Below are 14499 nucleotides of genomic sequence, written 5' to 3'. Positions count from 1 at the left end.
TGCAAATCTGGCTTTTTGCTTGTGTGCTCTTTGGTTCATAGCAGATTACTGCTGCCTAGGCCTGTGATCTCCTGCTAAAAGGTCTTCTGCAAAGAGAGCACTTGCAGGCACACAGCTACATGCAGTGAAATTCAAGAAAGGTCATGGGTGGGGGGGAAACAGTGAGACTAGTCCTGCTTGCCTCCAGGGGATGGACGGATGAATATTCTGAGTGGAAGGAAGCAAAAGGAAACAAGACAGAGATGCACTAGGACACTATTGCTTTATTTCTATGTATGTCCTCTGCCAGCACGGCTGATGCTACACTTGTTTAGTACACTTCTCACTGTCTCACTCTAACTGCCCTAGCATGCTCAACTATCACTCCCCATGGCAATGCAGTCACTGCTGACATTCCTGACTTGGATGGCATCCTGTATGCCCCGACCACTGGGCAGAAGACTGTGCATATATATGTTTTCGAGAAAACTAGGCCCTTCACTTCAGTCAGGATAGAAAGCATCATCCACATTCTCTGGGAGCCAAGGTCACAGCTCACAACCATGATGTGAGGGCTACTGAGAACACTGTTGCCTTGTGTGTCCAAGGGCTAGCACTATCTTACAGTAAGTTAACCCTGCAGTACAATTTGCTTTTGTGGCCATTCCGATGTGGTTAGACTAGGCACATGTTTTTTTAAGAGACTCTTGTGATCAATAGTCAAAAGGGGTCTAAGGCACCAGTCCCTTTAGCTACACAGCCTGCACAGTCTTGATCCCTTAACAAAGCAGATCTATTTGTACTATGAATTGCAGGGTCCATATAGAAAAAAACAGCATGTTACCATATTAAAAAAAAAAAAGCTATTGTAATCTTGCACACAACGGCCCAGCATTAGCACTAAATCTTCACTGTTTCACTTTGAAATAGAATATAATTCTTCTGACACTATTTTGATGCATATCTTCCTAAAATGTAACATTCAAAAGCAAAAGTCTTGCACAAGTGTCCACTGCTTGATGTAACGTAGTGATAGCAACTGGCATTTAGTATCATGTATGAAGATTAAATGCACAGCTGGGAACCGAGATAACAGGCTGCAAAATAAAACCTCTGCTGGTGTATTTCTCAAGTACCTGCTGTCAGAAAGATGATGAGGTTTAGGGAAGCTGGATTACATCAAAGGTCCTGGGCAAAACTTAATGCTAGCAGATACAGACCTATGTTCATTCCTCGCAGCCATAACCTTTCCTGATCTTTTTTTTGGCAACTTTTTGAAGTTTGTTCCTAACCATTGGTTCTTCATTCCAATCTGTACTCATTCATTTATTCCATACCATTCTTCTGCCCTTTAGTCTTCTTTTTAAGTTCTGGTTTCCCTGTCTCACAAATATGAGCTCTTCACAGAGAGAGTGGTGAGCTGCTGGGACAGACTGCCCAGAGAGGCTGTGGATGCTCCATCCCTCAAAGTGTCAGATGGGGCTCTGGGCAGCCTGATCTAGTGCCAGATCTGGAGGCTGAAGGCCCTGCCTGTGACAGGGGGGTTGCAACTTAATCATCCTTGGGGTCCCTTCCAACCCAAGCTATTCTACGATCTTCACCCTTCTTAGGGATTTTCAGCCTCCTGCTACTTGCCCATCATCCCCTCCACTCTCACTCAGACTCCCACAACCCTTCCATTATCAATCTGCTTGTAAAAATAACAAATAAAAAAGCCATTTGTCCATTCACGCCCACAGTTCTATTTGCTTCTTGACTCAATTTCTGAAGTCGTATTCCTCATCTATTTTAGGATCCCTCAGTCTTGACTGTCTTGGATCTGTACTCCTTGCCAGGAGCTGTATCTGCTCCTCACTTTCTTTCTCCATTCACACCTTAATCTTCATAAGCCTTCTTTCCAGTCCCATTTTATTCTCCAAAAACTCTTCTTATTGCTTCTCCACCAGTTCTGGTCTCCAAGGACATGCTGTTCAGGGCTCCTGAACTTGACTGTTACAGCTGCTATCTTCATCCTAGCAGCAGCCAAGCTTAGCTTACTCCTATCCAATTCTCCATCTCATTTCCCTCAATCATTACTTACAGAATTTGACACAGGGGCAGCAAAGAAATGCTGTCTCATTCTGATGCTTTGACACAGCAGGATTCTGAACATTTAGGACTGTAGTTATTTATCCCTGCTCAGCTCTTGCAGCACCACAGAATCACAGAATAGTTGGGGTTGCAGGGCCCTCTGGGTCCCTCTGCTCCATCCCCACCCCAGCAGGGACACCCAGAGCAGGGTGCCCAGGGCCACATCCAGGCAGCTCTGGGAGACCCCCAAGGAGGAGACCCCACAGCCTCTGGGCAGCCTGTGCCAGTGCTCCGTCACTGCACAGCACAGAAGGGCTCCTGATGTTCAGAGGGAACCTCCTGGGCTCCAGTTTGTGCCCATGGCGTCTGGTCCTGGCACCAGGCACCACTGACAGAGCCTGGCTCTAGCCTCTGACAACCTCCTCTAGGGATTTATGGACATTGCTCTGCAAAGCAAAAGCACGGACATGAGATACTCTGTTTTAACTAAAGCTCCTTCTGAACTGTGGCAACAAATGGGTCTTCTGGTCCATGCAGACATTCTGCATTTCTTTCTGGTCTACTACAAAAAGACGATCAAATCCTAAATTCCTTTCTCCAGTCTTCTTTAGAAGTGTGGAACCAGGCAAACAGAAATAGTTCCACGCACATCTTCTGCAAGAAATCACAGCCATGGCCTTTGGTCCTGGCACTAGGCAAGAGGAACTGTTTAGCCTAGAAAAGAGAAGGCTCAAGGGAGATCTTATCTATGCATATGAATACTTAAGGGATGACTGTAATGAAAAGAATTCCACATATTAAGTATTGAGACAATTCTGGCTTCATAAATGTTAACATGTTAAAAATAACTTTGGTCATTTGCATTTCAGTCAGTGAAAGTTAAATGAGTTTTTATTAATGCTGAGAACTGAAGAACTGAACTTGGATGGAGAAAAGGAGGTATCACTGTATAATAATAGCAACAGATACACTCTGATTTTATAGAAAGCTGTAACTACTTACCACTGGCTTGGCTATATTAGAAAGAAGTGCTTCAAGTGCTTTTGTTTCTTCATCCTTTTCTTGAAAAACAAAATCAAAGCAAACAAAGTACCCATGAATCATTGTTCAGTGATTTTCTATTGAAACAGCTCTTCAACAACTGCATATAGACTGAACTATGTATGAAACAACACCACGTCAACTTGCATTCATCTAGAGCAACATAAAACTAAAAGAGCTCCCATAGTTATCGTTCACTTTGATTCTAAATCTGTTCTACAATTTAAAATACAGAAAAGATGATTATCTTTTACCAGTGTATAACTTGAAACTATTGCTCTGGAGAATTTAACCTCAAGGCTGACATACTTCCTGCAGATTTCTGTTTGGATAGAGACAAGTTACAGTAGTTTAAAATACCTTATTGTTCATCATCTGGATGACTGCTGGTAATGCTGTTGGCCTCCATCAACTACAGAGTGATAAACCTCAGCTACACCTCAGTGAAAAGACTTAAGGTGTTCTGCTTCAGCTGAAGGCATATCTGAATGTTACAGAGCACTGAGTAAGTCTGTAGAAAATGTCTGTATGTGCTTTCTCTTGCAAAGTACAAAAATATGATCATCTCAATAGTATTAAGTGCACATACTATATGTGCTACTTTGGAGGAGCAGACAGACATTTTTAATTCATTTAAAACCCTCCACTGAACTAAAAAGTTTTTTTAAAAAAAGAAAACAAATGTTAAAAAATCTTTTAAAAGAATCAGGTTTAATCCATTTGCAACTTTGTATTTCTAAGATTGTTTATGCTGTTGAAACTGATTACATTTCCAATTTCTTCTTCTTTAGAAGAAGTCTAAGTTACAGTACATCATTTTCCAAAAAGCCTTATGAAATAAGAAACAAAACAACCTGAAAAATGGGCATTTCCATCTTTCAAATCAATACTTGCAAAAAACTGTTACATAATGTTTATAATGTATGTGAACAGCATATTTTGCCACCTTGCCTTGGCAAAGTCTGTTTTAATAATAAATGCACTACATAAGAAAAATATGAAGTCACAAGGACAAGTGTGAAGACCATTTTGTTACAAAGGTCCTTCTATAATGAGGTGGTAGAGACACACATCATGTGAATTTCATAGAACAACAATACTTTTTCTAGAAAATATTCCTCTTTTAACAAGTTCAGTGTAGATCTCCTGATCACATTTATAGTTCTTTCCAAGTTCTCTGCAATATCAGACAGGCCATCAGTATTCAGTTGTTCCACAGAGCTAAAGCAACAATAACTTTGGCAGCAGAACAGAGGCTTTTATTTATACAGCATTAAGAAGTATAACTAATAAAATCTGCCCAAATCTACATGGAGACTTGCACAGCAGTAGTTTTGCTCTTTTAGGTGCATTGTTTCAACAAGAGGAGCAGGCTGCTCACCCTTAACTCCATTCCATGTAAGTCAGTGTAGTTATAGGCTATGACCCAAGACTGTCAAAGCATGGTGTTGAACCTACAAATGATGTGCTCAGCCACATATATATATATATATATATATATATCTATATATCTATATATATGCACAAAAAATATTTTAAAAGTATATGCTACATACATATTTTATTAACACTTACCTTCTACTTCTATGTCTGTCTGAGAATTGCTTTTTCCTTTACCCACTGATTTGCTTTTGGTAGAACCTGTGCTTATACCAGCTGTGTCCTGTCCTTTTGTAAGTCCATTAGGTTCACTTGTAGGAGAAGGACATTTCTGAGGAGATGATGGAGGACTGTTTAATTTATCCTTCTGAGTTCCATGCCGATCTTTTAATTTTTTTTGTAACCTTTCATATGTTTTACTAGACCTTTCATCTCTAAAGTTGGCTCTTCCATGTGCAGGCAGGGTATCTAAATGAAAGTTAAATAAGCAAATAAATCACAAAGAACAGAATGTAATCAAAAATCAATTTAAAAATGCCATGTGAGTTAAGCGTATGCTTGTGTGCAAAATTACATCTATATTCCTACTATAAAACTGAGCTGTCCAGCAAGTAAAATTATGCACAGAAATCGGATCTTAATGACCTGTTAAAGGAAAAAGCATAATCTTTCCTTCTCACATCATTTTTCCACTTAAAAATTGATGTTAAAATGTTTCTGTATTCTTCTGTGAGCTGTAAGGTGCAGAATAAACTTAACAGTCCTCCTCCTATAAGTACTTGATTACAAGGTAGGAAACTTGCTCTAATGCTGAATACAAAAAATATAGAAGTTTTAAGGTTGAGAACGCAAGTAGACCTCTATTACTTTAATTGTGTTTCTGCAGAAATCAACAGGAAAACCAGAAACCTCTGAAGAATAGGGTAACTGAAGATAGCATGGCTAACATGTAAGTACACTGAATCTGGACAGGGTAAATTGAGGCATTGCTGCAACCCTACCACGAGGCTAAATGAGAACATGGTTTTGGAACATGATTTTGGAAAAGGTCAGTCCTACACATAATGCTGCACAGAAAAAATAATCAGTATATTTAATTGGTAACTGAACAGACAAGTCAAATAAGTGAAAAGAACTTCTTATGAAATAGTAAGTTTCAGCAAAAAGACTGGCATCTTCATAAAATGTTTTTGTACAGCTCCCATTCAAGATATAGTCTTATCTGCATGATAAAGCATATATATCTACATCACAGACTTCAGAAACCAGTACAGCACCATTTCCTTTGACAGAACTTGCAATGCTTTATAAGCTACATACCCAGATCCCCATACATTTGGGACGTGTGATACTGTGGAATGTACTGCGTTGCCATGTCACCGGCCCCGGTCACTGGTGAGTAGATATGACGTGGTGGAGGTGGGATCATGGCTGGGAGAGGAAGGAAGCCAGGCAGTGGAGGATGAGGAGGCCTGTGTATCACTGCGTGACCACCAGGATGAAATTCTGGAGCCTGGGGAACCACCACAACCCTTCGAACGCCGTTATCCTCAATAACCTGTACAGTGAGAGACCGTGCACAAAGACAAGAGCTTAGTAACGAGCAAAGAGTGAATAAAGCAATAATCACAGAATCACAGAATCACAGAATGGCCTGGGTTGAAAAGGGCCACAATGATCATCTAGTTTCAATCCCCCTGCTACGCGCAGGGTCACCAACCACCAGACCAGGCTGCCCAGAGCCACATCCAGTCTGGAATAATGTCTTTCAAACAACTAGATATACTTCTGGCATTAACCTAGCTTGTCCCCAGTGCCCTGTTTCCATCCTCATTCATGCACAGTGTATGCTACACTGCTCCTAGGGTTTGTTCTACAGTATAACAATTAGATGGTTCCCTGCAAGTGATCTGATAGATGGATGGACTTCACACAGCATAAGTGGAGAGAAAAAGGCGTAACAGTGCCTGGTCTTTGCTACGTGCCCAACACAGTCCTCCTCTGCTAATGTGGGATACCTTCTGTCAGCATATAGCAGACTCAGTCTGCACCAAGCTGTTAAAGCAAAAAATACCTAGCAGAATAGCAGTCAGCCCTCTCACTCCTTCAGAACTCAATGTAGTTTAAAATAAGTCGTTTTTCCTCGGTTAAATTATCTTGCATCTTGACTCTGTGAAAAAAAAGAGCTTCTATGGCAGCCTCTGTTTGCTGTATAAAAATCTCCCTGGCAAACAAGAGATGTGACAGAAGAGCCCTCTGCCCTGAGCCATGCTTCCAGAAGTTCAATCTCATCATGAGGGTAAATGCAGACGTGTAAGATGCAGGGAGCTGAGGATTTCTGTGTACAGTACACATAGCATACATGGGAGGGTGTCTCACACAGGTAAAGACAGATTCTGTAGAAGTGCTGAAGCAGAAAATGATCATCCCTAGATAAGGGTTAGTAATGGGGTCACCCACTGAAGCACGCCACAAATAGAAAACACTGCCATTGTGACACTCTCTACTAGTTTGTATTGCTAGTAGTAAATTTACAAATAAATATGACTGTTGGTAATACCCAGAGATGGTCCTGGCATGATTTGTCTCAGATGCATTGTGGGGTTAATAGCCTTAGCACCTGGGATCCCAATGGATATACTGTTCTCCACTTCCTAGTAAAATGCTGCAAAACAATGCCAGATGAGGACTGCAAGGTAAGCTTCTGCATGAAATGTTTATCCAGAAAATTAGGGTAGTAAGGAAGGAATCTAGAATATCATGATTATACTCAAAAACAGGGAACAAGGCAACCTTATGCTCTAAGTTTTCACTTAATATTTTCACTTTGGTATTTGGAGTTGTATGGAACATGTACATGTACACCAGTGAGTAATCTGGGGCAATAGGAACAGATCAGGAGATCAAAGCACTTGGTGCCAAGCTGCTTTGACCTCCATTGTTTGAGCTTAACAGAATTATGCCTGGGTAGCTCTAGTCCCATACCCTGGTATAAATACTTCCACTGTGCCTATGACAGAAAGCTGCTTGAAGGATCAAACGTTGTTTTTGCCATTTTATCATTAGAGGTTAGAGTGCATCTGGTACACGTCTGGAATGAATTCCTAGTTTTATTTCCTCTGATAGCAATCTAATTTGCACATTCCCAAATCATCCTGCTAGCTGAACCAATGCAGAGTAAGTGAGGACGTCTAGGAAATTGTTTTAAAGCTTTCCAACTGTAGCAAGAAAGAAGATGATGTAGACACGGCTGTATGGTTCTGGTGTAATGTAGAACAAAGATCTTTATATATAAGCAATAACATTCAGAAGACAAAAGTGTGTATACAATGGAACTGATCCCACTTACGTAAATGGAGCTAATGATCTAAGTGAACATATAAATACCGTGTGGTTGGGTTTTTTTTGTAGGTTCACTATTTTCATTTACAGAAACTGCCTCTTACTGGGAAAGGGTAACATTGCAAAGACAATGCTCTTCATATCTGTGCAGTGATAGCTGAATGGTACCTAAAGGCAGGACACAGTAACAGCAGTAAATACAACTACAACTGCTGCTTTCCAGCTATGTTCTCTAAACACTGAAATGTACTTTTCATCATTTGCGTCTCTTTTGCTTACACAAAGAAATTCCAATTTATCACAAACTCATCTGCAGATCTGGTTTAAAAACAGGCTACTTAAGACTATCAGCAGGTCCAAGAAAACAAACAGATTATAAACTAAGTAACTCAGAAATAGATATCCAATTCATAGCAGCAGGGACCTTAAGCTATGCCTGTAACTGTGCCTCTACATCCAACATCAACTCAACTGTAGTCTCCTAGCAAAGTGTGTAAAAAAAGCATCACGTCAAATATGTCATCTTAAGTTAAATAATAAGCTGTTATCCTAAATGTACCAGCAAAACATATAGTTCTGGCATAGGCTTGTTTGACAACCAAACATCACTGGGAAATTCACTACAGGCAGGGAATGCAGGCAGCTCAGAGAAGATGAATAATGATGTATGTGCTTTCTTTCTGAGTTCTAGAACTCCAGTTTCAATAGAAAAGGAAGGGAGAAGTAAACCAACTCATGAAATACCTTTTATTTATGTGACATAAGAAAAATAAATATATTTTATTCTATTGCTGTCTTCAGCTTCTAACAGAGGACACTACATTGTGTCAGAGCCAAAGAGAAGTTGAAGCAAGCAGAGGTAGAACAGAACTAAATAGAAACGTGTAGACAAAATGCTAAAGCTGTTCTTCCACACTGATGGCTTTAGGCTTCCAATAGCTCTCAAATTATATCTGCAGTTGCAGACTTAAAAATACATTTAGGTCCAAAGAAATCATGGAAACTATACTGCTGGGGGTGCACTAAGTAAAGGATAACTCAACTGCAGCAGTTTTTGCTGTTTGCAAAACCTCTATCAAATCTTTCTTGTCACAGAAACTTCCAACATAAACCACAACAGCTGGTACGTTTTATCAGCAGTAAATGCTTCAGAAGCCTTGGAAACTACAGGTTTTCCTGGACTCTGACACTTAGATGAAAACAGCAGACAAGGGCTTATTCCACCTGCACTCTGAGCTGGACAGACGTGCAGCACCATCAGCGCAGAAGTCAGAGGGCTGCACCAGCACAACACCTGCTGGTATAACAAGCTCCAATGAAAAGCTAACAAGCATGTCCCAGTGAAACCTTGTCCTTCAGTCTGCCTGTGGCAAGCTGGCCTCAAAGGGAGGATAATACCTCATAAAAATAATTCAGATTGTCACAGGTCACACAGCTTTTCAAGCATTAAGTACTTCATCAACTGAAATGAACTACCTGAGGAATATAGTAAAGCTTCACTTCTCGGTTCAAAAATTTTTCTTATTATTTAAAAATGAGTTAGGAACCAAGGCTTTTTGCTATGACTTAAAGATAAATGGACTTTCATTGTTTTTAAATCATTTGTCTTCTGACTGTTTTGGAGTTCAGCTATGAAAGATGTATGAACCAACTTATCAGCCAGCTCTAACAGATCAGAGGTAAAATCAGGGGGAGCACATGAACCAGTCTGTCTACCCTAACAGCGTATTCTTTTACTAGATGACTATTTTTCATCTAGCTCAGATAATTTGTGCTACATCTTCTGGACACTGGGGATTTTTTTGTTGCATTTTATGCATTATATTCTCTTCACATGGACAATTCAGTCACAGGAAGACTGGTCACAACAGAAGACCATGAGAAAGATTGACACTGTGAAGGATGATATTCATCTGCTCTGGTTTCCAGATCTGAGCTACTAACCCTACACTTGCTCTACTGCTCAGGGAGAGAGATCATCTACAAGGCCATACATCTAACTTAGCATAATAGCAAACACAAGCAAGAGGAATCGTCCTTTTCATCTGTTTTAAAGAACACGGAGGTTACCTTGCTCACAATTAGTTTTCAGACATTTAAATTAGGAATCCCACAGCAGTGACAAAAGCAGAGCCCCAACTCAAGTTAAACCAGAGAAACATGTTACATAGTGACTTATTCTCAATGGACAGTTGCAGTTTTTTTTCTACATTTGCTACTTTTTTTTTTTTCTTTTCTAACAGAACTGCTTTACTCCCTATCTGCAAAGAAATTCCCAGACGTGAGCTATGATCATACATAAAATTATATTGGTGCCAAGAGAAAATATCTGCTAATCCAAATTCAGCACAATGAACTATCTGGGTCATGAACTGTATTTAATGTTCAGAGGACAGCTAGTACATTAGGATCCTGAACAAAATAAGGAACTGTACCTGTTATTCTCATGTAATTAGTTAATATATAACTAAATGGGCACACATAAAGGCTCCCAGAGATATTATTGGATACCTCCCATTATTTATTTCCTTGACCACAGTGACTCAAACGTGACACATTCACTTACTGAATTAGCTGTTTCAGTTCTGCTTCCATATAATTGTCATGCAAACAAATGAAAAAGAATCAAACAAAGTGACATACCTGTGGGGCATATCCAGGAGGCACATAAATAGTAGGCACTGAACCATTTGGGGACATCATTGGAACCTGAGCAGGACCTACATGGGTTAAAGAAACATTCTCATGATCCTGTACTGAGAGTTCAAAGAACATGTTGAACTGCAAAGTCTCTGTGAAAAATACACAACATAACATGAATAAAAAAAGGCAATGGGCTACACAGATAAATTGTAGCAAAGGGCCCTCTCAGAAATGAGAGACATTTAAGAAAGACAGAAACAAAATAAAAATAATTGTCCAGCATATATTTCTCATATCTCTATTAGCTCATGGAAGAGCTTAAGTCTCTTTGCAAGTGACAAGTCAAAAGAAGCACCCCAAAACAAAGTGGAAATAGAATAGACTTTGCAATAGAAAAAAAATAACAGAAAGAAAAGATAAAACTAGACAGTATTCAGTTAAAAAGCTAAGAATAGTAAATAAAATTAGTTACAGAACAAGTGGTCTGTTACTATGGACTTATCACCTCAGATGGTCTCAGCACCACAGGAACAGAAGGTGGCAACCAGGACACTAACACAAAATCTCAAAGAAAAGCTAATGTATTACAAACCAGTGAGTCTACAACTAAAAACAGTAAGAAGTTGTGATACTGTGTCAATCCCTTTAATGAGCGAGCCAGAAGGAACAGAATTCACAGACACCTAGACAATTACAACATAATGTGTTAAGGTGGCATCTGAAAATAAAGCACTGCCTGGAAAATCCGATACCTTCAAAGAGCACGGAGTTACTGTCAAATAGCATTTGACAATATCTCTCAAACATCCTTGAAGTAGTGATGCTACCTTTGGCTAAAAAGAGAAGAGGGCTTCTCATGAGGAACCAACTGGCCTGAGAAGAGGAAGCAAAGTGAAGGGAACACTCAGCTTCCAAAGCAGCTACAGTGACCACAGCAGTCCCACAGGCATGGTATTTCAATGTATTAACAAAGTTTCTGGACGTGGAAACGAATGTCTACGTGACAAGTTTTTGGTATGAACTCAGAGAGCTGCAAAGGGTCTCACAGCAGCCAGTGGCCATCCAATACAAATGCGGAGGAAATAGTGTTACTAAGTGCAAAGTAACACACTTGGACAAAACCAAGAGAAGTATTTATTCACAGTGTTAAGCCATACGTTAGCCATACTCTCGTACTCATAAGCCATATTCTATGTGAGTAGATTAATGAGTTTTTACATACACGTCTAAAGAAATACCAGCTGAGATGTTCACTGGTATTCACAGAAGGAAACAGAACATTAAAAATCATTAGAATCATTTGAGTTGGAAGGGACCCCTAAAGGCCATGTAGTCCAACTGCCCTGCAATGAACAGGGACATCCACAGCTCCATCAGGTGCTCAGAGCCCCTCCAGCCTGACCAAGGATGGGGCATCCACCATGTCTCTAGGCAAATATCCTGGGAACAGTGTGCACTGCCTGACTCCACTCTTTAAAATAAGACAGCAGAACTAGAAAAGGACAAAAAGAAAAAGCAGAAAACTTTTACAGTGATTTTCCACCTGTTCATCAGGGCAGATTTAAGAGACTAGGATTATTCCATCTGATGACGGTTAAAAAGAGCGTGCAGAAGAGAAATAGTACAAGACCTATAAAAGCCACCAACTGCCTAAAATAGGAAGATGGATCATTTATAATTTCTCACGTACAAGATCCAGATTCTAAATTAGATAACCAAATACAAGATTTAAAACAGAAAAAGGAATTTCTCAGGACATGCATAGCTAAATTGCATAAGTCACAGCTTTGAGAATGTTGTGGAAATGAAAGGTTGTGTTCACAGGTTCAGAGCTATTAAACTATATAAAAGAATCCCTGTTGGTTCAGGAAGCTCAAAAGAAAGTGACTTCTGTGTGCCTGCCCCATCCTTATGCTCTGCTCTGTAGTGTTTGATACCAGCCCTGTGCCATTTGCACAGGCAACAAGAGGAACTGCAGATTTCTTTATTTTTCTGCATTTAAAATACACAACAGGCACAACTGATAAAGTTTAACAATTAAAGTGAAGCACAGCATAATCTAACAGGTTGTGTGGCAAGATGACAAGACTGGGATACAAACACCCTAGGCTGCAATCCAACTCTTGGCAAAGTTTCAGTAATATTTCTAAAAGGCTCTTCATGTTAATAATTGATAAACTGTGCTTACATCTGCAAATGGGAGGTACTACCCAAGTGCAAGGTGTGCTTTATCATATATGTCTGTGATAGGAGATATGAGATGTACTGTTACATCTCATTTTACTAAGTGTGAGCTTGACAGAGAATTCAAATTAACTACGTCTGAATGCCAAGAGTGGGAAAAAGGAAGAAAAAGAATTGTATAAAATACGAGGCATGTAATCCAACTTGATCCCACATGCTGTAACAACTCTTTCACAACAGGATACAAAAGCCTTGAAATATATTACCTTAAAAGAATCACAGCTTTGTTATTGATGAAGTGTTAACCCACAATGGTGGAGGGAAGAAAATTTTTAAGAATGAGGTCTTAATAGAGTGACTGAACCGTGCAAAAAGCAAATAACTGAAGGACTACAGCGAACTTTAGATTGAGAACTGAACCGTCTTTGGGTTTTTGCTCAGGTGAAACCCAAAAATGTTTCAGTTGAAGTTTCTCCTGAGTGTGAATAGCTAAAAAAGAAGTGACAGTCACATGAAAAGCAGTGACCAAGCTGAGAAGTGCTTTGGAGTATTACCTTAAATAAATTTGAAGAGGTCAACAGAAGCAGAAACATATTTAATACGAGTTGCCATTCATCCAAATAAGTGGTTTAAATACTTTAACGAGGGCTGATTTTACACAGCTTGTATCCTGTAAGTACTTGTGGTTTTTCATAATGAATACAAGACACTGAAGCTTTCATTAACCTCACCATTTTCAACCATGAAAGTTTCAGGTACGCTGAGAACTAAGGCCACAGTAACTTTCAAAGCAAACTCACTGTGTGAAAAGATGAAAGAAGCCTAATGTGAACAGCTTGTTACTTAGTGAGCCAGTGGGTATGCCAGCGTTGGGCTTTAATTCACTGTTAAATTTAGACAATATTCTTTAGGTGTTTAAAAACAAATCAGGTCCAGGTGAGTTAACTATCCTTCTTTCCAAAGATCACTCATCACTGAGTTCTTTAAGCCTCTGTCCCAACAAACAAATAAAAGCAGCTTTTTCCAGTGCAGTACAAAGGTTGATCCACAGAACCGTTTCAGCATCCCCCAACTGAGCAGCCACACAAATGAAAACATAAAGACAAGTATGGACCCCACGAAATATGTAACCTTTGAATGGAGTCCAGTTAGCGGTCTGAAAACCTGCATCCCATCCTGAGCATTTTAACGACTCAAAATAAATGAAAATCTCTTTTTAATACTCAGGATGACTTTTGATATGCTTCTGAATAGATTTTGAGATGACTGTGGAATGAGATTAGTCCATATATTCAGGAAAAGAGAAAGCACAGGGAAGAAAGCTGACGAACTACATTTCTTTTAATGAATGCAGGGTCTGCAGTGAAGTTACTTGGTTTCTTGGCAGAAAGCAAGATGCACTGCAGGAGGAATCCCCATGCTTTCCAAGCAGTGTCAGAGCACTGTCAGACCAACGCTTCTGTGCACCACACAGAATGGAATTTACATCCACATCGCTGCGTGATGAATGTTGATGCGTTTACTGTTTCAAGAGGCCTCGAATCTTCTGTATACTTTCAGTTACACAAGTTCTCCCTCTGGACAAGCTGGGAGGAATTACTGTGGGAGAAGACAAGCTGCATAGCTGTGTTTGATGCTTTATTCATGAGAAATGGCTCATCAAATGCAATCAAGGTGTATTTAACCCGGTGTAACCCAAGAGACAAGATGTATCGCTGTTTATCTTCCTGAAATTTGCTACTTCGTTACTACAAAGGGTAAAACTTGCAAAAAGCCTCTCAGTGCACATCTTGCCTTCATAAAAACCAAGTAAAACTTGGAATATTTGTGGGGAAAAGAAAAAAAAAAGGAAATATAAAA

General features: G+C 39.7%; 1 protein-coding gene across 1 annotated transcript in view; it reads right to left on the bottom strand.

The window, feature by feature from the left end:
- Positions 1–10602, bottom strand: part of FNDC3A (fibronectin type III domain containing 3A) — a 49198-nt gene extending 38596 nt beyond the window's left edge. Inside the window, exons 1-4 of the mRNA XM_010728806.1 lie at positions 10456–10602; positions 5791–6028; positions 4666–4938; positions 3052–3110 (exon numbers count right to left, since the gene is read on the bottom strand). Of these exons, the coding sequence (XP_010727108.1) occupies positions 3052–3110; positions 4666–4938; positions 5791–6028; positions 10456–10587 (702 nt within the window). The 5' untranslated portion in view covers positions 10588–10602. The remainder of the gene's footprint in view (positions 1–3051; positions 3111–4665; positions 4939–5790; positions 6029–10455) is intronic.
- Positions 10603–14499: the final 3897 nt, after the last annotated feature.

Source organism: Meleagris gallopavo, chromosome 1, assembly GCF_000146605.3.
Source record: "Meleagris gallopavo isolate NT-WF06-2002-E0010 breed Aviagen turkey brand Nicholas breeding stock chromosome 1, Turkey_5.1, whole genome shotgun sequence".
Classification (NCBI taxonomy): domain Eukaryota; kingdom Metazoa; phylum Chordata; class Aves; order Galliformes; family Phasianidae; genus Meleagris; species Meleagris gallopavo.
The sequence above is the reverse complement of the archived record's forward strand: the minus strand, read 5'-3'. Positions and strand labels throughout refer to the sequence as shown.